Consider the following 25815-nt stretch of genomic DNA (forward strand, 5'->3'; position numbering starts at 1 on the left):
GTGTTTTCGGTTTTAACTCTACGTCAGTGACGTTCGAAGGAACTCTCCTCTGATTGGCCGCCCAAGTTCCTGTTTTGTCTTGCCAGGTCTGTGATTTTTAAAACTCATTTTTCCCCCTTTATAAAGTTGATTAGGATCCTTGTGGCAAAAACACGAGCCGCCAGTTTCTCTTTGTACGTAGTTGGTGTTCTATCAATTTCTACCGCGTGTTGCGTTTTCAAGGAGATTTAGTTCCGCAGGTCGGACGTGATTTTCATTTTATCCTCTCGCGGGATCTGGCAACCTCGCAGTTGACAGCGGCGCGCCGCGTCGGGACGGCGACACAACTTCTCAGACGGGGACATTTTCACGGAACCAGCGGCGGGAGTCCGCCATGTCCGCGCCGGCCTGTCCGGAGTCCGCGAGTAAGGACGGCGAGGCGTGGCGACGGCACATCATCCGGCAGCTGAAGCTCCGGGACCGGTTCCAGAAGATCCGCTTCCAGGACGTCATCCGCGCCTGTACGGTCCAGAGGAGCGGGGTCGCTCTGAGCGCTGGAGTCTGAGTTTGGCTCGTGTTGATTGGTCGGGGACTCCGTTCAGAAACCGACCAATCAGAACACAGTCCAGGGGTCCAGCTCAGAGAGACCCCACCCGGTCACCATGAACTCCTGGATGCTCCTGTAGTCTCTGCTTCATTAAACTGTGTTCTCTGATTCCAGACTTCAGGCTGCAGGAACGCACCAACCAGAGAGCCACCATCCTCCAGTCAGTCAGGTAAGGCTCCGTCCTGGCCAGATGATGCGGCCAGTACGCCTCCCTCCAGCACCACTAACCGACGTGACCCCGCAGGCCCACGCTGACCTCCTGCTCAGAAAACGTCCAGGACCTGAAGACGACCACGGGGGAGGTAGAGCATCCGCCACGGCTTGTACCAATGTGGTGTAATGTCATGTTCTCATGCTAATGCACCAACAATTACAGTAATCGAGATGTCTAACTGAAACTCCCCACCCATCTGACTAAAGTATTTCCATCTGGGGAGACGTTTCTCCTGAACTCCTCAACATTTCAAAGCCAAATATCTTTTACGGCTTTATGCAAAACCTCTTGGTCCCGTGTAGTTTTGGTGACATCGCCGCCCTGTTCCCAAACCCGGTTTATTCGTAGTAAGGACGTTTCACCTAACCGGAAATATTCAACTTGACGAAGGTGCCGTCGCCACACACCGCTCCCCGGGCGCCGGTCAGGACCTCACGGTCCGTTTCCGCGCACGGTTCTTGGTGCCCGGACCTGTACAGCACAGTTGTACAGTTCCTGAACTGTGGAGCAAAACTGAAACAAATGCAATCAACAGAAAACATCTGGAAAAATGACGCACAGCTCTCATCATGGCTATGAAGCTGGTGTGTGTGTGTGTGTGTGTGTGTGTGTGTTTGTGAGACTGAAGCAGCTGGAGGAAGTTTCCTCTGGTCATCAGTTCCCCTCCTGGACGGTGGCCTGCGGTGCCCGGGTTGACAGCTCCGCCCACTTTCCGCCGTCATCTGGACAGGGTGTGAGGACGGCGGCAGTTCTGGCCGCGAGGCTGCGTTATTCGAGACGCCCGCGCCAGTCTGAGATGTCTCCCGGCTCGGTAGCTGTCGCATGAAATCAGTCCGGTTGTGTCCTCCTCTCTACCCTTCATGTCATCTCCTTGGTGGGTGTTGAAGGGCGTGGCCGCTGTGCTCGCTCTACTGAATAGGCCTACAAAAGCACAGTCAGCCTCTCTTTTGAAGCCAAATATCAGCAGCGACCCATAATGATATGAACCATCGGCAGCAGTGAGGTGGCATCGGCATTTTTCCAACGTGATCCTAGAGAAGGTCTGGAGAATCAACACCTTGATATGTTCCCCAGTCCATTCTTGGACCATTTGAAGTGAAAGGGAAGTGACTGTCATTGGGAAACGCAGCACACACCATGTGCTCTGCTTCTATAACCTGATTGTGGGCAGTGGGCGGCCATGACAGTGTGTGGGGACGGTACCTTCATGAAGGAGACCTCGGTGGCACCTCGCCGGTTCGGGATTTGAACCCGCAGCCTTCTGATTGTGACAGTAGACCACCACTGCCCCATTTTTCAGCATGGCAGGGCGCATGTTCAGGCAGGTTCTCTACAGGCCATGGTAATACAGTGACTGGCTTGTGCTGAGGAAATGTAAAATGTCTCAGATTATGACCAGTTCTGACTTTTGTGTTATTTTTGTGTGCAGTTGGCATACCATGCAGTTGAACTCCAGCAGAAGATAAAGATCAGAGAAGCACAACTGGAAGATCAACATGCCAGGTCCTGTCCTCCCATGCAGTAAACAGGGACGTCCGGAGTTACTGTCACATGTGTGAATGTTGTTGCGTTTTTGGCGTTTGCTGTAACACAATGTTACCTGCGAGCAGACTTCACATGACAACACTCACACACACAAATACACTGCATAAGTCAATCATTCTCAATTCTTTTTCTGTGTGTGTTTGTGCTGGTTGTGTGTAGCAAGTTGTGCTGTGTGTATTCAGGCTGGGTAGAGATGATGGTTGTGTGATGCCTTTTGGGTGAAGGTGGATTCGGAGTATTCCAAGCTTAAAAGTGAAGTGATTGTCACATGTGATACACAGCACACGGTGCACACAGTGAAATGTGTCCTCTGCATTTAACCCATCACCCTGAGTGAGCAGTGGGCGGCCATGACAGGCGCCCGGGGAGCAGTGTGTGGGGATGGTGCTTTTCTCAGTGGCACCTCAGTGGCACCTTGGTGGCACCTTGGCGGATCGGGCAACCTTTTGATTATGGGGCCACTTCCTTAACCGCTAGGCCACCACTGCCCCCCAGCTGCAGTGTTGGATGGTGGAGGTGTTGGTTGTGTTGTTGTGTGAGCTGCATGCTTGTTACTGAGGACCAGTATCTGGGTGGCCTGGGTTGACAGATAAGGGCGGATTCGTCTGATATTGTAGAGAAGGAATCTACATGAGCGGGAAAGATTACTGATGTGAGTTGAGAAGGAGAGTTGGTTGTCTATTATTACTCCAAGGTTGCAGGCTGTTGTAGAAGGAGAGAGCTGCGAGTTGTCCAGGTAAATAGCAAGATCCTGATGTGGTGAAGAATCTGCTGGAATGAATATTAGTTCAGTTTTGGTGGGATTGAGTTGGAGGTGATGGGCTGCCATCCAAGATGAGACGTCAGTTAGACATGCAGAGATTTTGGAAGCAGCATGAAGATCAGAGGGAGGAAAAGAGAAGATGAGTTGTGTGTCGTCGGCATAGCAGTGGTAGGATAATCCATGTGAGGAAATTACCTCACCAAGTGATCTTGTGTAGAGGGAGAAATGGAGAGGACCTAGTACTGAGCCTTGAGGGACACCAGTGGAGAGTCTACGTGAGGCAGAGATGGATCCGTTCCAAGTCACTTAGTAAGATCGCTCATCAAGGTAGGAAGCAAACCACTGCCATGCTGAGCCCTGAATTCCAAGCCTCTTCAGGATTGAAAAGAGAGTCTTGTGGTTAACTGTGTCAAATGCAGAGAGGTCAAGGAGGATAAGAACCAATCTGGCCTCATGTAGCTTCTCAGAAACAGACAGAAGGGCCATCTCAGTAGAATGAGCTGTTCTGAAGCCAGACTGGTTAGGATCCAGGAGGTTGTTCTGTGACAGATGAAGTGATAGCTGATTGTAGACACAGCGCTCAAGGTTTCTTTGTGCTGGTCGTTTTTTTATAGTAAGTTGTGTTGTTGTGTGAACTGTATGCTTGTTGGGTGGAGGTCTATTTGGAGAGTTCCCAGTTGTGTCGGGTGGTGGAGGTGTTGGTTGTGTGGTTGTAGAAGGTTGTGTTGTGTGAATTATATGCTTGTTGGGTGGAGGTTGATTCGGCACGTTCCCAGTTGTCACGTGGTGGAAGTGTTGGTTGCAGTAAGTTGTGTTGTGTGTTCAGGTTGTGTGAGCTGCGTGCTTGTTGGGTGGAGGTCGATTTGGCGCGTTGCCAGTTGTGTCGGGTGGTGGAGGTGTTGGTTGTGTGGTTGTAGTAAGTTGTGTTGTTGTGTGTTCAGGTTGTGTGAGCTGCGTGCTTGTTGGGTGGAGGTCGATTTGGCGCGTTGCCAGTTGTGTCGGGTGGTGGAGGTGTTGGTTGTGTGGTTGTAGTAAGTTGTATTGTTGTGTGTTCAGATTGTGTGAGCTGCATGCTTGTTGGGTGGAGGTCGATTTGGCACGTTCCCAGCTGCGTTGTTGGGTGGAGGAGGTGTTGGTTGTGTGGTTGTAGTAAGTTGTGTTGTTGTGTGAGCTGCGCGCTTGTTGGGTGGAGGTCTATTCGGAGTGTTCCCAGTTGTGTCGGGTGGTGGAGGTGTTGGTTGTGTGGTTGCAGTAAGTTGTGTTGTGTGTTCAGGTTGTGTGAGCTGCGTGCTTGTTGGGTGGAGGTCGATTCGGCACGTTCCCAGTTGTGTCGGGTGGTGGAGGTTTTGGTTGTGTGGTTGTAGTAAGTTGTGTTGTTGTGTGAGCTGCGTGCTTGTTGGGTGGAGGTCTATTCGGAGTGTTCCCAGTTGTGTCGGGTGGTGGAGGTGTTGGTTGTGTGGTTGTAGTAAGTTGTATTGTTGTGTGTTCAGATTGTGTGAGCTGCGTGCTTGTTGGGTGGAGGTCGATTCGGCACGTTCCCAGCTGCGTTGTCGGGTGGAGGAGGTGTTGGTTGTGTGGTTGTAGTAAGTTGTGTTGTGTGTTCAGGTTGTGTGAGCTGCATGCTTGTTGGGTGGAGGTCGATTCGGCGCGTTCCCAGTTGTGTCGGGTGGTGGAGGTGTTGGTGTGTGGTTGTAGTAAGTTGTATTGTTGTGTGTTCAGATTGTGTGAGCTGCGTGCTTGTTGGGTGGAGGTCGATTCGGCACGTTCCCAGCTGCGTTGTCGGGTGGAGGAGGTGTTGGTTGTGTGGTTGTAGTAAGTTGTGTTGTGTGTTCAGGTTGTGTGAGCTGCATGCTTGTTGGGTGGAGGTCGATTCGGCGCGTTCCCAGTTGTGTCGGGTGGTGGAGGTGTTGGTTGTGTGGTTGTAGTAAGTTGTATTGTTGTGTGTTCAGGTTGTGTGAGCTGCGTGCTTGTTGGGTGGAGGTCGATTCGGCACGTTCCCAGTTGTGTCGGGTGGTGGAGGTTTTGGTTGTGTGGTTGTAGTAAGTTGTGTTGTTGTGTGAGCTGCGCGCTTGTTGGGTGGAGGTCTATTCGGAGTGTTCCCAGTTGTGTCGGGTGGTGGAGGTGTTGGTTGTGTGGTTGCAGTAAGTTGTGTTGTGTGTTCAGGTTGTGTGAGCTGCGTGCTTGTTGGGTGGAGGTCGATTCGGCGCGTTGCCAGTTGTGTCGGGTGGTGGAGGTGTTGGTTGTGTGGTTGTAGTAAGTTGTATTGTTGTGTGTTCAGATTGTGTGAGCTGCATGCTTGTTGGGTGGAGGTCGATTCGGCATGTTCCCAGCTGCGTTGTCGGGTGGAGGAGGTGTTGGTTGTGTGGTTGTAGTAAGTTGTATTGTTGTGTGTTCAGATTGTGTGAGCTGCGTGCTTGTTGGGTGGAGGTCGATTCGGCATGTTCCCAGCTGCGTTGTCGGGTGGAGGAGGTGTTGGTTGTGTGGTTGCAGTAAGTTGTGTTGTGTGTTCAGGTTGTGTGAGCTGCGTGCTTGTTGGGTGGAGGTTGATTCGGCGCGTTCCCAGTTGTGTCGGGTGGTGGAGGTGTTGGTTGTGTGGTTGTAGTAAGTTGTATTGTTGTGTGTTCAGATTGTGTGAGCTGCGTGCTTGTTGGGTGGAGGTTGATTCGGCGCGTTCCCAGTTGTGTCGGGTGGTGGAGGTGTTGGTTGTGTGGTTGTAGTAAGTTGTATTGTTGTGTGTTCAGATTGTGTGAGCTGCGTGCTTGTTGGGTGGAGGTCGATTCGGCACGTTCCCAGCTGCGTTGTCGGGTGGAGGAGATGTTGGTTGTGTGGTTGTAGTAAGTTGTATTGTTGTGTGTTCAGGTTGTGTGAGCTGCATGCTTGTTCGGTGGAGGTTGATTCGGCGCGTTCCCAGTTGTGTCGGGTGGTGGAGGTGTTGGTTGTGTGGTTGTAGTAAGTTGTGTTGTTGTGTGTTCAGGTTGTGTGAGCTGCATGCGTGTTGGGTGGAGGTCGATTCGGCACGTTCCCAGTTGTGTCGGGTGTTGGTTGTGTGGTTGTAGTAAGTTGTGTTGTTGTGTGAGCTGCGCGCTTGTTGGGTGGAGGTCTATTCGGAGTGTTCCCAGTTGTGTCGGGTGGTGGAGGTGTTGGTTGTGTGGTTGCAGTAAGTTGTGTTGTGTGTTCAGGTTGTGTGAGCTGCGTGCTTGTTGGGTGGAGGTCGATTCGGCGCGTTCCCAGTTGTGTCGGGTGGTGGAGGTGTTGGTTGTGTGGTTGTAGTAAGTTGTATTGTTGTGTGTTCAGGTTGTGTGAGCTGCATGCTTGTTGGGTGGAGGTCGATTCGGCGCGTTCCCAGCTGCGTTGTCGGGTGGAGGAGGTGTTGGTTGTGTGGTTGTAGTAAGTTGTGTTGTTGTGTGTTTAGGTTGTGTGAGCTGCATGCGTGTTGGGTGGAGGTCTATTCGGCACGTTCCCAGCTGCGTTGTCGGGTGGAGGAGGTGTTGGTTGTGTGGTTGTAGTAAGTTGTGTTGTGTGTTCAGGTTGTGTGAGCTGCATGCTTGTTCGGTGGAGGTCGATTCGGCGCGTTCCCAGTTGTGTCGGGTGGTGGAGGTGTTGGTTGTGTGGTTGCAGTAAGTTGTGTTGTGTGTTCAGGTTGTGTGAGCTGCGTGCTTGTTGGGTGGAGGTTGATTCGGCGCGTTCCCAGTTGTGTCGGGTGGTGGAGGTGTTGGTTGTGTGGTTGTAGTAAGTTGTGTTGTTGTGTGTTCAGGTTGTGTGAGCTGCATGCGTGTTGGGTGGAGGTCTATTCGGCACGTTCCCAGCTGCGTTGTCGGGTGGAGGAGGTGTTGGTTGTGTGGTTGTAGTAAGTTGTGTTGTGTGTTCAGGTTGTGTGAGCTGCATGCGTGTTGGGTGGAGGTTGATTCGGCGCGTTCCCAGTTGTGTCGGGTGGTGGAGGTGTTGGTTGTGTGGTTGTAGTAAGTTGTGTTGTTGTGTGTTTAGGTTGTGTGAGCTGCATGCTTGTTGGGTGGAGGTCGATTCGGCACGTTCCCAGCTGCGTTGTCGGGTGGAGGAGGTGTTGGTTGTGTGGTTGTAGTAAGTTGTGTTGTTGTGTGTTCAGGTTGTGTGAGCTGCATGCTTGTTGGGTGGAGGTCGATTCGGCGCGTTCCCAGCTGCGTTGTCGGGTGGAGGAGGTGCGGACGGCGAACTTGTTGCGGAAGTGCGATTACGACGAGTTGCTACGGCGACACCGGGACGTGGAACTGAGGTTCCGTCTGGCCAGCGAGCGCAGCCTCAGCCTGGAGGAGAACCTGATGAAACCGAAACAGAAGGCAGCAGAGAGGATGAACCACCTGAACGAGCGGAGGAGCCGGTAAATTACGGCCACCTGAGGAATACGGGATATAAAATAATACAAATCTGGTCTGATGCCAGTCTGAGCTCTGTCCTTCTTTGATAGGTCCATGGAAGCCACTTCGAACGTCACCACCAAACTCACCACCAACACCAGCGTGTGAGTATTTCCTGACGTTCTCCCAGCTGAGGTGATCACCTGCAGAAGTTGCGTGGGACTCGAGGAGATGGGCATGTGGGGGGTTAATCATTTCAGGCTTGATCTTCATGTGCTGGCATCTCGGACATTCTTCCTGTGGCGATAATTATTGTCCAGCAGAAGCTCTTCTCTGGGGACATTTCTGAAAATAACGATCTGCGCTGCGGAGGGCAGCGGGACGTCCTCAGAGGAGCAGCTGTGCCTGAAAGCCTTGTTGTCCCTTTTCCAGGGGTCCTGGTGGCATTTCACCCGAGAAAGCTTCGCTCCAGAAAACGAACTTGGCGGAGAAGGGCCTCGCCCGTTTCCTCAGGTAGAAGATGTTCCTTCTTCACTACGAATTCCCCACCATTCAATATATTAAATAAAAACACGTCTGTCTTCTAGTCTGTGTTTCCCAGATAAGACGTCAGCAGATGGTTGCAGCAGGTATGTGTTCATGGGTGTGAGGTTTATGGGGGCGTGCATGTGTGTGTGTGAGGTTTACATGGGGGCTGGTGTGTGTGGTTTATGTGTGTGTGTGTGTGTGAGGTTTACGTGTGCGTGTGAGGTTTACGTGGGTGTGTGTGTGTGTGAGGTTTACATGTGTGTGTGTGTGTGTGTGTGTGTGTGAGGTTTACGTGGGTGTGTGTGTGTGTGTGAGGTTTACGTGGGTGTGTGTGTGTGTGGGGTCGTAGTAGCCTAGTGCGTAACACACTCACCTATGAACCAGAAGACCCAGGTTCAAATCCCACTTACTACCATTGTGTCCCCGAGCAAGACACTTAACCCTAAGTCCCAGGAAGACTGTCCCCGTAACTACTGATTGTAAGTCGCTCTGGATAAGGGCGTCTGATAAATGCTGTAAATGTAAATGTGTGTGAGGTTTACATGGGTGTGAGTGTGTGTGAGGTTTACGTGGGTGTGTGTGTGTGTGTGTGTGTGAGGTTTACGTGGATGTGTGTGTGTGTGAGGTTTACGTGGGTGTGTGTGTGTGTGTGAGGTTTATGTGGGCGTGTGTGTGTGAGGTTTACGTGGGGGTGTGTTTGTGTGTGTGTGTGTGTGTGTGTGTGAGGTTTTCGTGGGTGTGTGTGAGGTTTACGTGGGTGTGTGTGTGTGTGTGAGGTTTATGTGGGCGTGTGTGTGTGAGGTTTACGTGGGGGTGTGTTTGTGTGTGTGTGTGTGTGTGTGTGTGAGGTTTTCGTGGGTGTGTGTGAGGTTTACGTGGGCGTGTGTGTGTGAGGTTTACGTGGGGGGGGTATGTGAGGTTTACGTGGGGTGTATTTGTGTGTGTGTGTGTGTGTGTGTGTGTGTGAGGTTTACGTGGGTGTGTGTGTGTGTGTGGTTTACGTCGTGTTATTATGCTGCTTTGTGTGTATTAGGACACAGTCAGAGACTCAAACACCTAATTTCTTGAAATCCCTGTTTGAGGGAGTTTTCCACACACACACACACACACACACACACACACAGACTGTGGTGTTGAGCTGCTTGTTTCTGGGTTGGTGTGCAGGCGGAAGTGCGGTCAGGATGAGGATCTGTTCACGCCGGTGGGCGTGTGCGTGGCGGCTCGGGTTCCTGCCGTCGTGAAGCACAAGCTGGTGAGAGAACCTGAACCCCCGTACTGGTACACGAGTGATGTGAAGATGTCAGAACCTCCTCCCCACGATCAAGATCGGTGTACACGGCACACCGCGTACTGAAATAAAAATACGTATATACGCACCCCGCTAAACTATACAGGGAGTACAGAATTATTAGGCAAGTTGTATTTTTGAGGAATAATTGTATTATTGAACAACAACATTGTTCTCAATGAACCCAAAAAACTCATTAATTTCAAAGCTGAATGTTTTTGGAAGTAGTTTTTAGTTTGTTTTTATTTTTAGCTATTTTAGGGGGATATCTGTGTGTGCAGGTGACTATTACTGTGCATAATTATTAGGCAGCTTAACGAAAAACAAATATATACCCATTTCAATTAATTATTTTTACCAGTGAAACCAATATAACATCTCCACATTCACAAATATACATTTCTGACATTCCAAAACAAAAACAAATCAGCGACCAATATAGCCACCTTTCTTTGCAAGGACACTCAAAAGCCTGCCATCCATGGATTCTGTCAGTGTTTTGATCTGTTCACCATCAACATTGCGTGCAGCAGCAACCACAGCCTCCCAGACACTGTTCAGAGAGGTGTACTGTTTTCCCTCCTTGTAAATCTCACATTTGATGATGGACCACAGGTTCTCAATGGGGTTCAGATCAGGTGAACAAGTAGGCCATGTCATTAGTTTTTCTTCTTTTATACCCTTTCTTGCCAGCCACGCTGTGGAGTACTTGGACGTGTGTGATGGAGCATTGTCCTGCATGAAAATCATGTTTTTCTTGAAGGATGCAGACTTCTTCCTGTACCACCTCTTGAAGAAGGTGTCTTCCAGAAACTGGCAGTAGGACTGGGAGTTGAGCTTGACTCCATCCTCAACCCGAAAAGGCCCCACAAGCTCATCTTTGATGATACCAGCCCAAACCAGTACTCCACCTCCACCTTGCTGGCGTCTGAGCCAGACTGGAGCTCTCTGCCCTTTACCAATCCAGCCACGGGCCCATCCATCTGGCCCATCAAGACTCACTCTCATTTCATCAGTCCATAAAACCTTAGAAAAATCAGTCTTGAGATATTTCTTGGCCCAGTCTTGACGTTTCAGCTTGTGTGTCTTGTTCAGTGGTGGTCGTCTTTCAGCCTTTCTTACCTTGGCCATGTCTCTGAGTATTGCACACCTTGTGCTTTCGGGCACTCCAGTGATGTTGCAGCTCTGAAATATGGCCAAACTGGTGGCAAGTGGCATCTTGGCAGCTGCACGCTTGACTTTTCTCAGTTCATGGGCAGTTATTTTGCGCCTTGGTTTTTCCACACGCTTCTTGCGACCTTGTTGACTATTTGGAATGAAACGCTTGATTGTTCGATGATCACGCTTCAGAAGCTTTGTAATTTTAAGAGTGCTGCATCCCTCTGCAAGATATCTCACTATTTTGGACTTTTGGACTGAGCCTGTCAAGTCCTTCTTTTGACCCATTTTGCCAAAGGAAAGGAAGTTGCCTAATAATTATGCACACCTGATATAGGGTGCTGATGTCATTAGACCACACCCCTTCTCATTACAGAGATGCACATCACCTAATATGCTTAATTGGTAGTAGGCTTTCGAGCCTATACAGCTTGGAGTAAAACAACATGCATGAAGAGGATGATGTGGACAAAATACTCATTTGCCTAATAATTCTGCACTCCCTATAATAACTACAACGTAAACACCGTACAGGTTTCTCTGTACAATCGACAGGTCGAACGGGACATAACCGGTCTACCCCAGTGCATCATGGGAGGATCCATTGGAATATTAAAGAGGGCCGCCGCGGTCGGAGTTGAAAAGGCGCCTCTACGGTGGCGTGAGCGCGGTGGACGGAAGCGGCCGGTCGGGGCCGCCGTGGCCCCCCGAGGGACAAAGGGCGTTTCTGTGGCCGCCAGACAGAGGGATCTCTGTGTCGCCGCCGCGGAGGGCCGTCCAGGGCCACCGGCGTCACCGGCCGCGCTGCAGCCCGCCGCTTCCTGCTCGGGGGAATGTGCATGCGGCATTTGCATGCGCCGCTGCACTGATGCGGTTCTCAGGATGTGTTTTACTTCCCCGTTTCCATCTAAATAACGAGCAAATAAAACCCAGAACCCTCCAATCCCCCTTAAACGGCCAGTCTGGTCATGTTTTAAATATTCACGTTTTACAGATTTAATTATTTAACGAAGAGCAGATACGTAATGAGAAGCAGCGCGGGTTCCGATTCTCTCGGTCCTCTGTTGACGTGGACGTGACCTCCTGCAGGTACCGAAACCACAGTGGAGACTTTCTGTTCTGCTGCTGGTGTCAAATGTACAATGATGCTGATGTCTGCGTGTTGGAGAAATATGGGGCAGTGGTGCTCCTAGCGGTTAAGGAAGCGGCCCCGTAATCAGAAGGTTGCCGGTTCGAATCCCGATTCGCCGAGGTGCCACTGAGCAAAGCACCGTCCCCACACACTGCTCCCCGGGCGCCTGTCATGGCCGCCCACTGCTCACTCAGGGTGATGGGTTAAATACAGAGGACACATTTCACTGTGTGCACCGTATGCTGTGCTGCTGTGTATCACAATGACCTTCACTTTCACTTTCTTCTCCTCATTCTGAATGAGACCTTGGGGACTGACTGAGGACTTTCTGTCCCGCAGGACGCCCACGATCTTGGCATCAACGCCGTGCGCTTCAGCAGCAGCTCCAACCTGCTGGCTACCGGCAGCACCGACCGCTTCATCAAACTCTGGGACGTTAGAGCAGGTACGGCGGTCCAGCATCAGCCTCCTCATCCTCACCACTGCCCTGCAGTGCAGCTGGTAACCAGCAGATGGCGTATAAACACACACACACTTCCTCAGGCCAGCTGGACTACAGAGGGACGCTGGGGGGCAGCAACGAGGGCATCACCAGCATTGAATTCGACCCGTCGGTGAGGGGGTTTACTGAAGCCTCCTTAGATCCGCGCTCTTCTGTAGACCACGTGACCATGAAGTTCTCCCACTCTAGGGAACCAGGATCCTCGCCGCGTCATACGATAAGTCAGCCCTGCTGTGGAGACTGGAAGACCCCGTTCCCAAGGTAACCAGGCGGTCCCTCGATTTCACGCCCTATTTCACCGTCCCCGGCTGCGGTCGGCATCTCACCCTCACCGCCTCAGGGCCCCTGGTGGATTGAAAGCAGACCCCTGTAGCGGATGGAGGGGAACATCTGGCTCGGGGTTCAGATCTCCACTGGTGTTGAATAGTCAGGTTTTTACTCTAAAGGTCAGATGAGCTGCAGCTTGTTCAGATATGGAGATTAGGACCATCTGAAGGATGTGACTGTATCATGACTACATGCAGACCACTTCAACTTTTTACACTGATGTGACCGTGATTAAGAGCCATGAGACACCATGCTGATCTTTTCTTGTCATCTGCAGCTCACACTGACCGGCCACACCCGCAAAGTCACAGCCGCCAGGTTCAAGTGTAGCCTGTGGCAGGTGGTGACGGGAAGTGCAGACAGAACAGTGAAGCTGTGGGATCTTCATCGAGCTGCCTGTGAGTTTCTGTCACATCCTGGGTCGGACCATCATGTCTGGAGGGGGGTTTGTTCGACCATCAAGATGGTGGGGGTGGTTAGAACATCTGGACTGTCGAGGTTTCAACCAGGTTTCAGGTTTAGAGGGTGACCAACAGGAAGAGCATTGGACCACCATGGATTGGCTGTAGAGGGTGGTACTTGCGTATGAACCAGAAGACCCAGGTTCAAACCCCACTTACTACCATCGTGTCCCTGAGCAAGACACTTAACCCTGAGTGTCTCCAGGGGGGGGACTGTCCCTGTAACTACTGATTGTAAGTCGCTATGGATACGGGGGGCTGGTAAATGCTGTAAATTTAGAGGATATTGGTCCATCATGGGTCAGTTGGGTGGTCACACCATAACATGTGTCATCAGCATCAGAATCTGCAGGTTCAGTGCAAGGCATCATGGGATTGTGATTGAGTTGCTACCATGTTTGTGTGGAGCAGCATAAATTCGGTACTCATGGGGAGGTGGGTTGGGTTGGTCACCAGGCCTGGTGAAACCTCAATGCCCAGTCATGGGTCAGACCATCATGGATTATGGAATTGGACATCAGCTGGGGGTCACAAAAGGAGAAAGGCGTCGTAAAAAATGGTCAAACCATTACAGGTCAATAGGAGGCCTCATGTAATTCAGATTCTTCTGGTTCTGAACACAGTAACTGTCTACAGGTGTCTGGTTCTTCTCAACTTTTAATGTTCCAGAAACTTCATTCATGCTATTGCCGTGTCTCATAAAGGTACCCAGACGATGGAGGTGACGTCCCACTGTAGTGATGTTGTCTGCTCCGAGTACGTCATCGTCAGTGGACATTACGACCACAAAATCCGCTTCTGGGACAGCAGGTAAAGCTGCAGAGAACCTGGAGCGTAATGGCGTATGTGGCCGAAACGTTTATTTCCATTCCAGCAACGCCGAACGGGTAAATGACACGAGCGCGGCGGTGACGTGTTGCGGCCGAGCGTGCGACGGACTCGCGAGGTTCGGGGCAGTGACGGTCACTGCTGGCTGCTTCGTCCCCTCATGTCACACTTGGCTGCTAGACATCGGGATAATTAGCCGAGCGTCGGAACGGTTCTGTTCGCCGCCAAAACCCGGAGATGGACGAGTGACGTCTCGTTAACGTTTCCACCATGATGCAGGAGACGAATGCGCAGTGACGGCGTCGGCCCGGCTCCTCCGTGGTCTTTACTTCATCCTTTACTTCTCGTTTCGTGGTTTTTATGTCCTGCAGACCACCGCTGAAGATCAGGAGCCGCGAGAGGAACAGACGAGCGTGTCTGCATGTTTCGACGTGGCCTTTGCTCGCCGCGTGCGGCGATATTAACACACGCCGCAGCCCCGCCATCATCCCTCGCTCGCCCGCCAACCGCTCTGCTGCGCTCGCCCGTTGCCTAGCAACAGTCAGCCCACATAATTGTCTCCGTGCGGCGGGATCCTCGCTGTTATGACACACAAAGGCCGGCTCGTCCTTATTTATTCATCCGCTTCGATTTTCTCCTGCGTGTGGTCCCCTGCTGTGATCAGGGAGGGGACGAGTGTCCCTGTCCGTCCCCTCATCAATGTGGTCGTGTCCATAGTGACAGTTACATCGATCCGGTTAACAAAAAAACCCCCCCGGTGTCAGGAGTCTCCAGTGCGATGCTCCTCGAGATGTGATAACACAAACGTCCCCATAATGTCCCCATGTCTAACATGCAGGCTGGCGCGCTGTACGCGGGAGACGCTGGCGCAGGGGCGCGTGACGTCGCTGGACATCTGCCCCGACCACCGGCAGCTCCTCAGCTGCTCCCGAGACGACAGTCTGCAGGTGGTGGACCTGCGCATGGTGCACACGCCCATCTTCGTCTTCAGGTAGCGCCGTGTGATATAACTGCTGTCCTGGCATGAGACGTTACACATGGACATTTCACTTCTTGTCCCTGGTCAGTGCCGAAGGCTTCAAATGTGGCAGCGACAGCACCAAGGCCATCTTCAGGTAGGAGTCGCCCCTCAAGCTCGTTATGTATCTACAATGATGAGGTTATTGAGGTTATTTGGTTTCCATCCATCATCTCCAAATAAAAGCTCGGTGTTGGAGAGGGCGGGTGGAGGACTGAGATGTTAAATCGACATGAGAGGCGGAGTGATGGAGGGACGTTTTCACACTGTTTACTCCGTGTGGATTGGGCGCTCTGACACGCTGTACACGCCGCTGTTTCCATGGAGACGATCCGGCCGGAAAGCTGCGTGCTCCCGACTGCAGTAGAAAGGCGGGTCTGATGGGGGCCTAATGGGGGCTCCACCCGCCCAACACGCATTTCACATTTCCATTGCAGAGAGCACCAGACTCTTCTCCTCCGAAGGTCCTTGTTCCTGTCACTTGTCAGCAATGACGTTCAGTTGCACTGACTGAAGTTGTGAAAGTGACGCGATTGTCATTGTGAGACACTGCAGCACAGCACACGGTGACACAGTGAAACGTGTCCTCTGTATTTAACCATCACCCTTGGTGAGCAGTGGGCACCATGACAGGCGCCCGGGGAGCAGGGACCTTCATCAAGGTGACCTTAGTGGCACCTTGGCGGTTTGGGATTTGAACCAGCAACCTTATGGGTCCACTTCCTTACCCGCCGGGCCACCGCTGGCCAGTACAGGGTTCATCCCAGCTGGTGATGCCAGCAACACAGCCTTAAACCGCTGTGACTTCTACAAGGGTTAATATGCTGCTTCTGGAGTAAAGTTCAACATTTAACACCATGTTGAAGGATCTAGAACCTCGTAGCCTCCACTGAGTGCCAACACTTTTGTGGTGGCCCTGATCTCCAAGTGCAACGAGAAGACCTGGAGCGACTGGTGATAGTGGGCAGTTTCTGGTTCCTGTCATCACTGCCTGGGTTAAGAACCTCCACATAGGACGCCGGGCACCTTTCTTCTGAAGGACATTCAATCATCTGGTGTGTTTATGATGGGGGCGGGGTTTTTAAAATTAATTCATATGATTTTCATAACCAAGCAGGGACTCATCATCATAGAACAAGGGTGTTCAAAACTTTTTTTTAATGAGGGCCACACATAGGGAAACCTATGAATGCCAGGTCACCACACCATCACACCATCTAGATGTTTCTGGTTTGGTTTAAACCTCGAACGTGTCCTGGTTTCTGCTCCGGCGAGGAACTACCGAATCATCTGTCCTTTTATTCCGTAGAGGTCCCGGCTGACCCGGCTTCTCCTCTCTCCCCTGCAGCCCGGACGGGAGCTACGTAGCGGCAGGCTCCGCCGACTGGGCGGTCTACGTCTGGAACGTGGGCGGCGGCCACCTGGAGGCGCGGTTACCTGAGGTGCACAGGTAAGGACGTGGGGACCCGGTCCCTCCGGTAACGCCGCTGTTCGTAATGATCTCGGCAGATGCGGCATCGATTTTCTGATGGACGTGGACAGCGTGTTGGGTTTCCTGTGTGTGTGTGTGTGTGTGTGTGTGTGTAAATGACGGCCGTCTCTCCTCTCCTCGCAGCTCCACTGTGAGTGCGGTGGCGTGGTCTTCGTCGGGGGAGTATGTTGTCAGCGTGGACAAAAGCCGATGCGCCGTCCTCTGGAGTGACATCTGAGAAAGTCGTCTCCCTCGAGGTCACGCTGCCATGGCAACGTGGAGCAAAACATGTGAAAACAGGACATCTTCATCACAATCCTCCTCCTCCTCCTCCTAATCTGGGTGTGTGGGAATCAGGGGTCTGAACAGGGATCTTGGTCCCTTCAGGACCATCCCGTCAGACTGTGTGTTTGGTTTACTGCTCTTCGTCTCTTCTCGTCTCGGAGAAACGAAGGGCTTCGTGGGACGTGTGACGGGAAACCAGGACCCGTGAGCTCCCCTCACTGTCCCCTGGTCCTCGAATGGAGACTTGAGGACTGTGGGAGCCACATGACAGAGACACCAGCGGGTCTGGAGTTGATGTTACACCTCGAGACCTCAGATGGCTGATGAGGAGATAACGTTTGATTAAAAAGCGGCGAGTTGGTATTAACGTCATGTGCCTGTGTGTGGTCTACGAGTGAAATAAAAAGTGGAAGAACAGCTGGTGTGGTTTCTTCTGGAGATGGTAAATCACGGTGGGGTAATTCTGATCTTCGTGGAGACTCTGAGGGAGGAGGAGGTGGGAGGGAGGGGTGGAGAGAGAGAGAGAGAGAGAGAGAGAGAGAGAGACGGGCTCCAGCCGCAGCTCAGACAGACGCGCAGAGCGCAGGATCGTCTCTCCACGCAGCTCCTCGTCCTCCTCCGGCCAGCGCCAGGGATGCGCTTCTGATCGTGTGCGGCAGCTGCCGGGAGCATCAGCATCTCCTCCTCGTGGTCCTGAGCAACGCGCCACCATGGGAGATAAAGGCACTCGGTAAGCGGCTCCCTGATTTCGTTCCGCTCTGTGCGTCTGTGTGTGAACTCCCTGCCCCAGATGGACTGTGTGTGTGTGTGTGTGTGTGTGTGTGTGTGTTTCTGCTCTGGAGAAGCTCCTCTGACATTTAACACCTCTGCATGGAGCCGGAACATCAGAGCGGCGCAGAGGTTGGACGGTCGGGTCGCTCCGCTCACGTGTTCTGCACACGGAGGCCGGTCTCGCATCAGCAGCTCCTGCCACTGCGTCACCGTCACCGCCGTGACTTCAGAGGGACAGTTTCTTACGGTGAAAAATGGCAGCTGGCGGGAGAGTCGGTACTATTAACCCCCGGGTTCGTACCGGGCACGGTCTTTTTCCTGGTCCAGGAACTTTATCTGATCCATCGTGGGGAGGCTTCATTTCTGGGGGTGCAGAACCGCGGTGGTTCTCCATACTTCTCTTCCAGACGTCTGTGGACAACTGACGAATGAAATTTCACCGCAGGAGAACAAATGAATCAATAAATGGCCGTCCTGTTCCTGCGTGGATATTCCATTCCATTACTGGAATCCCTTAGAATCCCAGTAGGGCTGAACCAGTGTGTATGGGGGGGGTGTGTGTGGTCAGACTGCGTGTCTCCGTGATGTGTGTGTAGGTTTACCCGGTTGTCCGGCCCTCATCCCCGGCATTGCTCCAGTTGTGCCGCTGTTTATTCCCATGATTCCCTGCTCTACCCACTGGGTCCACTGCCGTCGGACCCTCTCCCATCATGCAATGCTTGCTTCTGAGCTGGCCGGGGCGGTGGCGTCCGAACAGGGTCCTGCTCAGATGTTGAAGACTTTGCTTCAAAAGCAAGACGTGTTTGTTTGTCACTGTGAGACACCGCAGCGCAGCACACGGTGTCACGGTGACACGTGTCCTCCGCATTTAACCGTCACCCTTGGTGAGCAGTGGGCACCATGACAGGACGCTTCCTTACCCGCTAGACCAGCACTGCCGCAGGGGGTGTAGCGGCAGCTGTAAGGGGCCACGCCCCTCGAGTCTTTAATGGCGACCCGTGATTAGTGCATCATGTCCATTTTCGAACAGAATCGAGTTACTTTTTGTGGTTCTGGGGGTCAGAGAGTGTGGACATCTGATCGGTGACACCGGTCACGTGTGTGATGGTGTTGTTTAGTGGCCGGCTCGGTGGTGCAGCGGTAGCACCTCTGAACCAGAAGCCCCAGGTTCAAACCGCACCTACTACCACAGTGTCTCTGAGCAGGACACTTAACCCTGAGCGTCTCCAGGGGGACCGTCCCTGTTGTGGTGGCAGTATGACGACCCTTTATGTAATACGGCAAGCAGGGCGGCAGCAGACGTGATGTTATCGTATCCACGGAGACAGGAAGCTGCAGGATGCGGCGCGTCCGCGGCTCCGTCACGCCACACATTGAAATTCCGCAGGGGGGAGCGAAGGCTGGCCGGGCCGCGGCGACAGAGGGGTCCAGTCATCCGCCCCTTCCCTTCCTCCCTCGCTCCCTCGTCCCTTCCTCTGCCTCCAACGCACCGCTTTGTTTCCCAGAGTGCACCGGGGGGCGGGGGCGGTTATGACATCCTGTCCGGGGGCCTGACAGAAGAAGCGGCTTGAGGTGTGAAATGGCGGAGGCCTCGCCGCCGCTGGCGGAGGATCGGAGGCGTCCGGCTGTTCACCGGCGCGGCGTCGTGCTGAATCAGGGCCAGCGGCCGCATTACCCCCCCGCAACGCGCTTATTTAAAAATTGATACGCGCACGGTACTCTGAAATCACTTACCGCCATGTTCCCAGACGATTAGAGGCGAGTGAGAGCTTCCTGGAGCTCCGCGGCCGCCATTAGCACCGTTAACACCTCCACTTAACGAAGACTTTTCCAACTTCGCCGCCGCGGACAGGAATACGTAACGCGTGCTGGGAATCCCCCCCCCCCCCTCTCTCTCTCTCTCGGTGCAAATTACGCGAAATGTGGGTCAGAAGGGGCCATTTTATTCCTTTATTTCGCGTTTTTCGAGAGTAGAAAGCCGCGAAGCCGACGCCAGAATGACACGGAGGTGCAGAATGAGCCTGGACATGGAGCCCCCGAACTTGGGTAGCAACACCACACGGGTCAGTGTTGTTAGAGTGGATTTGTGTCCATAGTTGATATCTGAGCATGAACGAGTGTTAATAAACGGCCGGAATGTTCCACGCGAGGCCTAATTCCATCAGCCGCGCTCGCGCGGCGCTCCACCGCCATTCCGGAGGGAGGAAGTGAAGAGCGTCCTGCAGAGATGGATCTGCCGATGGTTTTCTGCGAGGTGAAACGCGAAGGAAAGGTCAGACCCGGAACGTTCGGCTCCTGGTGGCGGGAGCCGCCTGCTGTTACCATGTCAACGGTCCCTGGTCTGGAATTCATCCCGCTTCTCCGGTCGACCAGATGCCAGGAGTGCCGTGGTTCTGGAGATCACGTTTCAGCGACGCCCACGTGGAGACCCCCGGAATATTGCTCCATAAAATGTTTATTAGGCTTCCAGGTCCCACATTAGCGGGGCGGGGGGGGGGGTAAATGATCTCCCCGCTTCCTCTGCAGGAGCGGCGCCGGAAACGGCCGGCGGCACCCAGAGGGACCGCGGGAGACGACCTGCTGAATTTACAGCCACATTAAAGCCTCGCGGATCGCGTCCGACGCCATTAACCGCTCCCTGTCCCCCCCCCTTATTACATTAGCCGTGGGAGGGCAATTAAAATGGCGGTTCGCCGGGGTCGCCGCCCAGACGAAGGCCGCGGCTACGACCAGGCCGACATTTCCCTGGTTAACTTGACGCTGTCCAACCACTGGACGTTACGAGGACGCCGTTTGGCATTTGGTTTATGGCTAATACCGGTGACGGAGCGAAAACGTCCCCCGCCAAGGAAAGTCGGCCGTAAATGCCACAAGGAACGCCGACAAAATTCTTTATGCTCCTGTTAAAACATTTATGGCGGGGAAATGACCTCGGTGTGGATTTATTGTTGGTGTCGGTGGGAGGGAATATTAGCCCCGGCCCTGGTGAGTTACGATGCCGCCGGCCGCCGCTGCAAATTCAGCCGCTGATCCCAGAACAGTGGCCGGGCCCACGCCTTCAGCAGGACCGACGCTGGTGGGACAGGATTCTGAGAAGAAGGGCCGTGCAGCTCTCATGACGAGAAGATCACTTCTTCATGCACGTCCATCTCCATCATACCCACTCACACCTGCTCTACGAATTGTCATGAAGCTCGGTCATGTCATGTAATGCAGTGATTCCGTAATTTTATGGAATGTATGTAGAATAAAATCCTCATTAGTTTTATGTATTTTAATAATTTTTCATTTTTCCGTCTCTGGCTTTTCAGGGTATTCAAGAAGGCAAGTCCAAATGGAAAGGTAATTTTTACTTCAAACTCGTAGATCTGTGGGAAGCTGGTGTCTGATGATCTGTCAGGGCAGGACCATTGGGGTCTTCTTAAGGGGGACACGTCACTTCAACACGGACGAATGAAAACGGAACGTCCATCACACCTGGTGCCCAGGATACCGGATCCTTGTCCATTTCGGGTCTGGGGTATCAATCACATCAGAGGTCTTTTCATCAGGAGCACACGGTCACGTCCTTGTACTGTGGTGGGGACGAACGTGACCAGGGCAGCGAGACACATGAAGACAAACGGGTTTAAGACAGTGGGAAGACACACAAGCAGCAAAGACAAGATTCATCATGAATAAACACGCACAATACCGACGTCCCAACAAAACACACACACACACACACACAACGGATTTAACAAAGAGTAAGAAAGTAGAAAACAAACACAACACACAAACGTCCTGGAAGCACTGGGACGCAATGACAGTTTGGGAACTGAGTCCTGCATGAGATTATACGAGGTGTGAAGTTTGTGTTCAGTGTTTTTGATTATGCGACGAGTGTGTGTGTGTGTGTGTGTGTGTGTGTGTGTGTGTGTGTGTGCATTCAACTCCATTCTAAACTTCTAATCATGACCTCCCGAGACACGCCGCTCCACCAGACTTCACGTCTAACTCCTCTTTTCTCCACCCTGTTACCTCCAGCTCACTGTCTACCTCGGAAAACGAGACTTCGTGGACCACGTGGACCTGGTTGAGCCTGTCGGTATGGAAACAACACACACTCACACCAGCGAACAGTCCCAGTAAACGCATGAGTGTGATGGCTCATGATGAACTCTTCTCTTCACTTTCAACAGATGGCGTGGTTTTAATCGACCCCGAGTATTTAAAGGAGAGAAAAGGTGAAGATCGAGGGATTCAAACGATTATTTGTAGGACCGTGACGCTGTTGTTTAACGTGACCTTTTGTCTCCAGTGTTTGTGACGCTGACATGCGCTTTCCGGTATGGACGCGAGGATCTGGACGTCCTTGGACTGACGTTTCGGAAGGACCTCTTCGTGGCCAACATCCAGGCCTTCCCGCCGGTCCCCGGGGAGAAGAAAAGCCTGACGCGTCTTCAGGAGCGGCTGATCAAGAAGCTGGGCGAGCACGCCTACCCCTTCACCTTCGAGGTGATCTTCTCAGCACAGCTCGCGTTCCCATTAGGGACCATCGTTCCATAATTAATGAACCAATCACCCAACTGCTTTTCTGAACGTTTGTTTGGACAGATTCCTCCGAATTTGCCATGTTCTGTGACTCTCCAGCCGGGACCGGAGGACACAGGGAAGGTACCTCAGGAACCAGGGGATTCATTTCTCCAGCTATTAACATGGAAACTGTCCAGATTTGTTTTAAATGGACAATACAGCAGGGACGTTTTTCTCACGCCACGTTCTGTTCGTCTTCAAGGCCTGTGGGGTTGACTTTGAAGTCAAAGCTTTCTGTGCCGAGAACGTTGAGGAGAAAATCCACAAACGGTAAGAACGGAGGAGTCTGACGGCATTGAGCCTTTTTGAAATATTGAGGTGTGATCGTGCGCCGCAGGAACTCGGTGCGCCTGGTCATCAGGAAGGTCCAGTACGCCCCGGAGAAGCCCGGCCCGCAGCCCACGGCCGAGACCACCCGCCAGTTCCTCATGTCTGACAAACCGCTGCACTTGGAGGCGTCGCTGGACAAAGAGGTGCGTCCAGAGTCCTAGAACTTGCTAGAACTTGCATCGGACCCGTGACTGTTCGTCTGCAAAGTAAACGCTGGGGAACACGTTGTGGTCCGCCTTTTCCCAGATCTACTACCACGGCGAACCCATAAGTGTCAACGTTCACGTGACCAACAACACAAACAAGATGGTGAAGAAGATCAAGATCTCAGGTGAGTTCCGGCCGGTCTCGGTAGCCCGGTCCACACGGTATGGTCCCCACAACGCGTCTCGGTTCCGTTGCAGTGCAACAGTATGCAGATATCTGCCTCTTCAACACGGCCCAGTACAAATGTCCCGTAGCGACGGAGGAGTCTGAGTGAGTATCCACCAAACTCGCCATGAAATTAGTCCACGTCTCACGCTGCACCACCAAACAGCAGCTGCGGTTGAATGTTGGTGTGTGTTGGGTGCCCGTCTGTAAACCGCGACTCGTTCTCCCAGTGACGTGGTGGCACCTAGTGCTACGTTCTGCAAGGTCTACACTCTAACACCGTTCCTCGCCAACAACCGGGAGAAGCGCGGCTTGGCCCTGGACGGGAAACTCAAACATGAGGACACAAACCTGGCCTCCAGCACTTTGTGAGTAAAGCCCCCACCACCATCATCATCATCATCATCTTCACTCAAGCAGCCCGCTGTGATGGATCTTGGTCTGTGCTGAACAAACTCTTCTGTCATTTGAAGGTTGAGGGAAGGAGCCAGTAAAGAGATCCTGGGCATCATTGTCTCCTACAAAGTCAAAGTGAAGCTGGTGGTGTCCAGAGGAGGGTGTGTCCACATCCTGACCACAGGCACCCACACACACACAGCTCACGTAGATCAGAGTTGCTTCTGACCTTGTCCATGCTGACTGCTGACTTCTTCTTTTTCTTTACCCACCCAGACTCCTAGGAGACCTCGCGTCAAGGTAACATCTCCACCGCAGGACGTTCTTGTATGAACAGCTGACCAACGGCCATCGAGAGTGAAAATGTTTTTGTGCCCCTCAGTGACGTCGCCGTCAAGCTGCCCTTCACACTCATGCACCCCAAGCCACTGGAGGAGTCCATCTACAGAGACGGTACGTCATCCGTCTCCCCGCAGGTTCCAATGTCAAAATTTGACCTGAGATGATCAGAGTCCCCCTGTGGTCCGTCTTCGCAGCTCCCGAGAACGAGGCGCCCATAGACACCAACCTGATCGAGTTCGACACGAAGTAAGAGCCTCTCGGTTCACCGGGGCGGAAGGGACCCGCTCTGAATTATTCAGTGTCTCTCTCTCTCCATCCCCGGCGAGGTGGAGGAGGTGTACGCTTATATCAGCGGGCTGGGGACGGTCCCCGACTAAAAATATTCTCCTTCCCGCAGTGACGATGACATCATCTTCGAAGACTTTGCGCGGCAGAGGCTGATTGGGGCGAAGGACGACAAAGACGAGGACGACGAGGGGACAGACTCGCCGAAGCTGAACGACAGATAAGCGGGCGGAGGGCGTGTCCCCGCCGCGGTTCCGGAAGCGGCCGACTCCCTCACCTGCAGCCGGAGTGCGGGAGTGGTGCGGGAGTGTCCCTTTTCACTATTGTCTTCTCTTTACCGCAAGGACAGGAACTTGCGACCCAGCTGACGCCGAGGTGGGCGAGAAATGTCCGTGGGTAGAACCGGGCCTGGCCGGCCTTTCCGGTGTCACGTTGGGTCAGTCTGAGCATTTCATCCGGGCAGCACGCTGCAGTGGACGCATGCCTTCAATGTCACTTTCTCACACGTCTTCTTCTTCAAGACGACCGAGCAGCTTTCTGTCTCACCGATCGTCACCGTTCAGTTTTCCTAACAAAACCGGAACCGTCACGCGGTGGTTCTAGCGTTTGAAATTCACGATCAGGCCTGGTGTTTTGACGGTTCTTCCTTTAAACTGTCCCGCTTGCCGGATATCCTGCATAGAGCAGGTGTCACGATATGTCCTTCTGTCCACCCGTCCTGCTTCTCCAGCCTCCTTAACGTGAGGACCGGGGTTGGATGTTGTGTTCATCGGTGTGGGGACCTTTGTCTAGGGGTGCAGAGGAGTGTGATGTGGACGGGTTCGGGGAAGGGACGGAGAGACACGAAGGCTAACAAAATGTGAAGCTATAGACAAGCAACCAACCAGACATTCACCACAAATAAACACACAGACAATACGGAGGACAACCAAAGGGGGGGGAGGGACCAGGGGACAACTAACAGTCACACAGGCAACAGTCTGAGGTCTCCTTTTATATCTTCTGCCAGAGCAGGTAGGCAAGAAGCTCCTCCCACCTTAGCAGCCTATAAGGTGGACACATGCGGCCCGGGGACACCGGGACGTACCGTCCTTCACCAGGATCTCATGACTGTTAATATAGAATATGATCAAATGCTGATTATTCCCAGGGACCAACTTGACATATAAAGAACCATCAGACTGTTGCTTGTGTTGTTCATCCTACCGGTCCATACATGCTCCATAACTTCTAATGACTAGAAAACAACTGTAAAATGGCAGCCATCGTTTCACGAATATTTAGAATATTGTGTAAATGATCGTTTTTTTTTAGTCTACGTCCACGAACTGTGAGTAGAGGAACAACGTTGACATTTTTTCCTAAGCTCGTGTTGTCCCTGATTAAAAGCGGAGCATCGAGTGGACTGGCCTCGCACAATATTGGACCTTAAGGTTAAAGGTGTATTTCTGTGTTTTATTAGAACCCCCCCCCCCTTTCAAACTGGTCCCGGCCTCTCCTCTCTGGTCTAGAACCACCACGGACTGTTACCATGACAACCACTGCCAAATTCTACCAGACAGCAATGCACAGAACATCAGGGACGACGAGACGCTCAGATTCTTCTATTTTTCATCATGTGACACGTTAGCGGTAGACAATGTGCGGTGAGATCACTTCATGTCTTAGTTCATGTAAAATGTTGCCCAGAAAATATATCTGAAATTTTTATGAAACAGAAGGTTGTAAAACGCACGTGAAGAAGGGAGGGAAGGTGAACCAGGATGAACAGAGCGAAGGACAGAACAACGAGAATTTCACCTCCAAAATGGCACGGGATGTCTCAGCTCCTCCAGGGGCGTGGCCTCGGCCTCCTGCATGTCACGTGATCGCGTTGTACAACTTTGTGGCGAAACTCGTGCCCAGCTGTCTGGAATGTCTACTTTCTTCTTTCTTTTCTTTCCTCTCTGTTGATTAAAAGCTGGGAAGCGGAGGTGGTTCCACGCGCTGGAGAGCTTTGTTGACGGGGTGGGGCCGGGACGTGTATTTATTGACGGTCCTGCTCTGTATCAGTGATATATTGTTTTCAGGGTCTGTTGGCGGCTCGTTCCAGAGAAGATCCTGGTTTCCGGGCCCCTGGACGAAAGAATTGTGACTCGGAGACAGTTAGAGTAATAGAATTTTTATGAGAGCAGAGGGAGGGGATGAAGGACGTGGACGTGAATATCTTTAATAAAAAAGGTGAAGTCACGCTGGGAGTCCGGCTCTGTTGTGATGCAGCTTCGCCGCGGCCGCTACCGCCTGAGGCCGACGACTCTGGTGACCGAT

The 25815-nt window shown here is 52.6% G+C and overlaps 2 protein-coding genes across 4 annotated transcripts; both read left to right on the top strand.

The window, feature by feature from the left end:
* The first annotated feature begins 70 nt into the window (after nucleotides 1–70).
* On the top strand, nucleotides 71–16854 carry atg16l2 (ATG16 autophagy related 16-like 2 (S. cerevisiae)). Of its 3 annotated transcripts, none has more exons than XM_029001517.1 (18): nucleotides 71–86; nucleotides 291–500; nucleotides 701–755; nucleotides 831–888; nucleotides 2230–2303; nucleotides 7211–7462; nucleotides 7550–7603; nucleotides 7872–7952; nucleotides 8027–8068; nucleotides 9132–9219; nucleotides 11885–12159; nucleotides 12245–12308; nucleotides 12652–12772; nucleotides 13540–13645; nucleotides 14502–14654; nucleotides 14731–14778; nucleotides 16030–16131; nucleotides 16297–16854. In XM_029001517.1, the coding sequence occupies exons 2-18, from the start codon at nucleotides 374–376 to the stop codon at nucleotides 16388–16390; spliced, it is 1794 nt and encodes a 597-aa protein (XP_028857350.1). In that variant the 5' UTR covers nucleotides 71–86; nucleotides 291–373; the 3' UTR covers nucleotides 16391–16854. The 3 variants fall into 3 exon arrangements, with proteins under 3 accessions (XP_028857350.1, XP_028857352.1, XP_028857351.1); XM_029001518.1 differs by lacking the exon at nucleotides 71–86 and having other exon boundaries at nucleotides 129–500; nucleotides 11885–11990; nucleotides 12089–12159; nucleotides 12237–12308; XM_029001519.1 differs by lacking the exons at nucleotides 71–86; nucleotides 16297–16854 and having other exon boundaries at nucleotides 124–500; nucleotides 15991–16061.
* A 128-nt stretch (nucleotides 16855–16982) lies between these two features.
* On the top strand, nucleotides 16983–25737 carry arrb1 (arrestin, beta 1). Its single transcript, XM_029001592.1, has 16 exons — nucleotides 16983–17167; nucleotides 20520–20550; nucleotides 21235–21295; nucleotides 21390–21434; nucleotides 21509–21705; nucleotides 21805–21864; nucleotides 21986–22053; nucleotides 22121–22256; nucleotides 22360–22444; nucleotides 22518–22590; nucleotides 22716–22853; nucleotides 22959–23042; nucleotides 23158–23181; nucleotides 23264–23334; nucleotides 23418–23469; nucleotides 23621–25737. Exons 1-16 carry the CDS (start codon nucleotides 17148–17150, stop codon nucleotides 23730–23732), a joined length of 1257 nt encoding a protein of 418 aa, XP_028857425.1. The 5' UTR covers nucleotides 16983–17147; the 3' UTR covers nucleotides 23733–25737.
* Nucleotides 25738–25815: the final 78 nt, after the last annotated feature.

Source organism: Denticeps clupeoides, chromosome 13 (genome assembly GCF_900700375.1).
Source record: "Denticeps clupeoides chromosome 13, fDenClu1.1, whole genome shotgun sequence".
Taxonomy (NCBI): Eukaryota; Metazoa; Chordata; class Actinopteri; order Clupeiformes; family Denticipitidae; genus Denticeps; species Denticeps clupeoides.

What these genes read in the sequence shown, in the direction of transcription:
- atg16l2 (XM_029001517.1), top strand. Translation starts at nt 374, where the DNA reads ATGTCCGCGCCGGCCTGTCCGGAGTCCGCGAGTAAGGACGGCGAGGCG. An exon ending in CTGGAAGATCAACATGCCAG is followed by an intron (nt 2,304 to 7,210) that starts GTCCTGTCCTCC and finishes TTGTGTGTTCAG; the next exon opens with GTTGTGTGAGCTGCATGCTT. An exon ending in ATCCGCTTCTGGGACAGCAG is followed by an intron (nt 13,646 to 14,501) that starts GTAAAGCTGCAG and finishes TCTAACATGCAG; the next exon opens with GCTGGCGCGCTGTACGCGGG.
- arrb1 (XM_029001592.1), top strand. Translation starts at nt 17,148, where the DNA reads ATGGGAGATAAAGGCACTCG. An exon ending in ATGGGAGATAAAGGCACTCG is followed by an intron (nt 17,168 to 20,519) that starts GTAAGCGGCTCC and finishes CTGGCTTTTCAG; the next exon opens with GGTATTCAAGAAGGCAAGTC. An exon ending in GAGGAGAAAATCCACAAACG is followed by an intron (nt 22,054 to 22,120) that starts GTAAGAACGGAG and finishes CGTGCGCCGCAG; the next exon opens with GAACTCGGTGCGCCTGGTCA.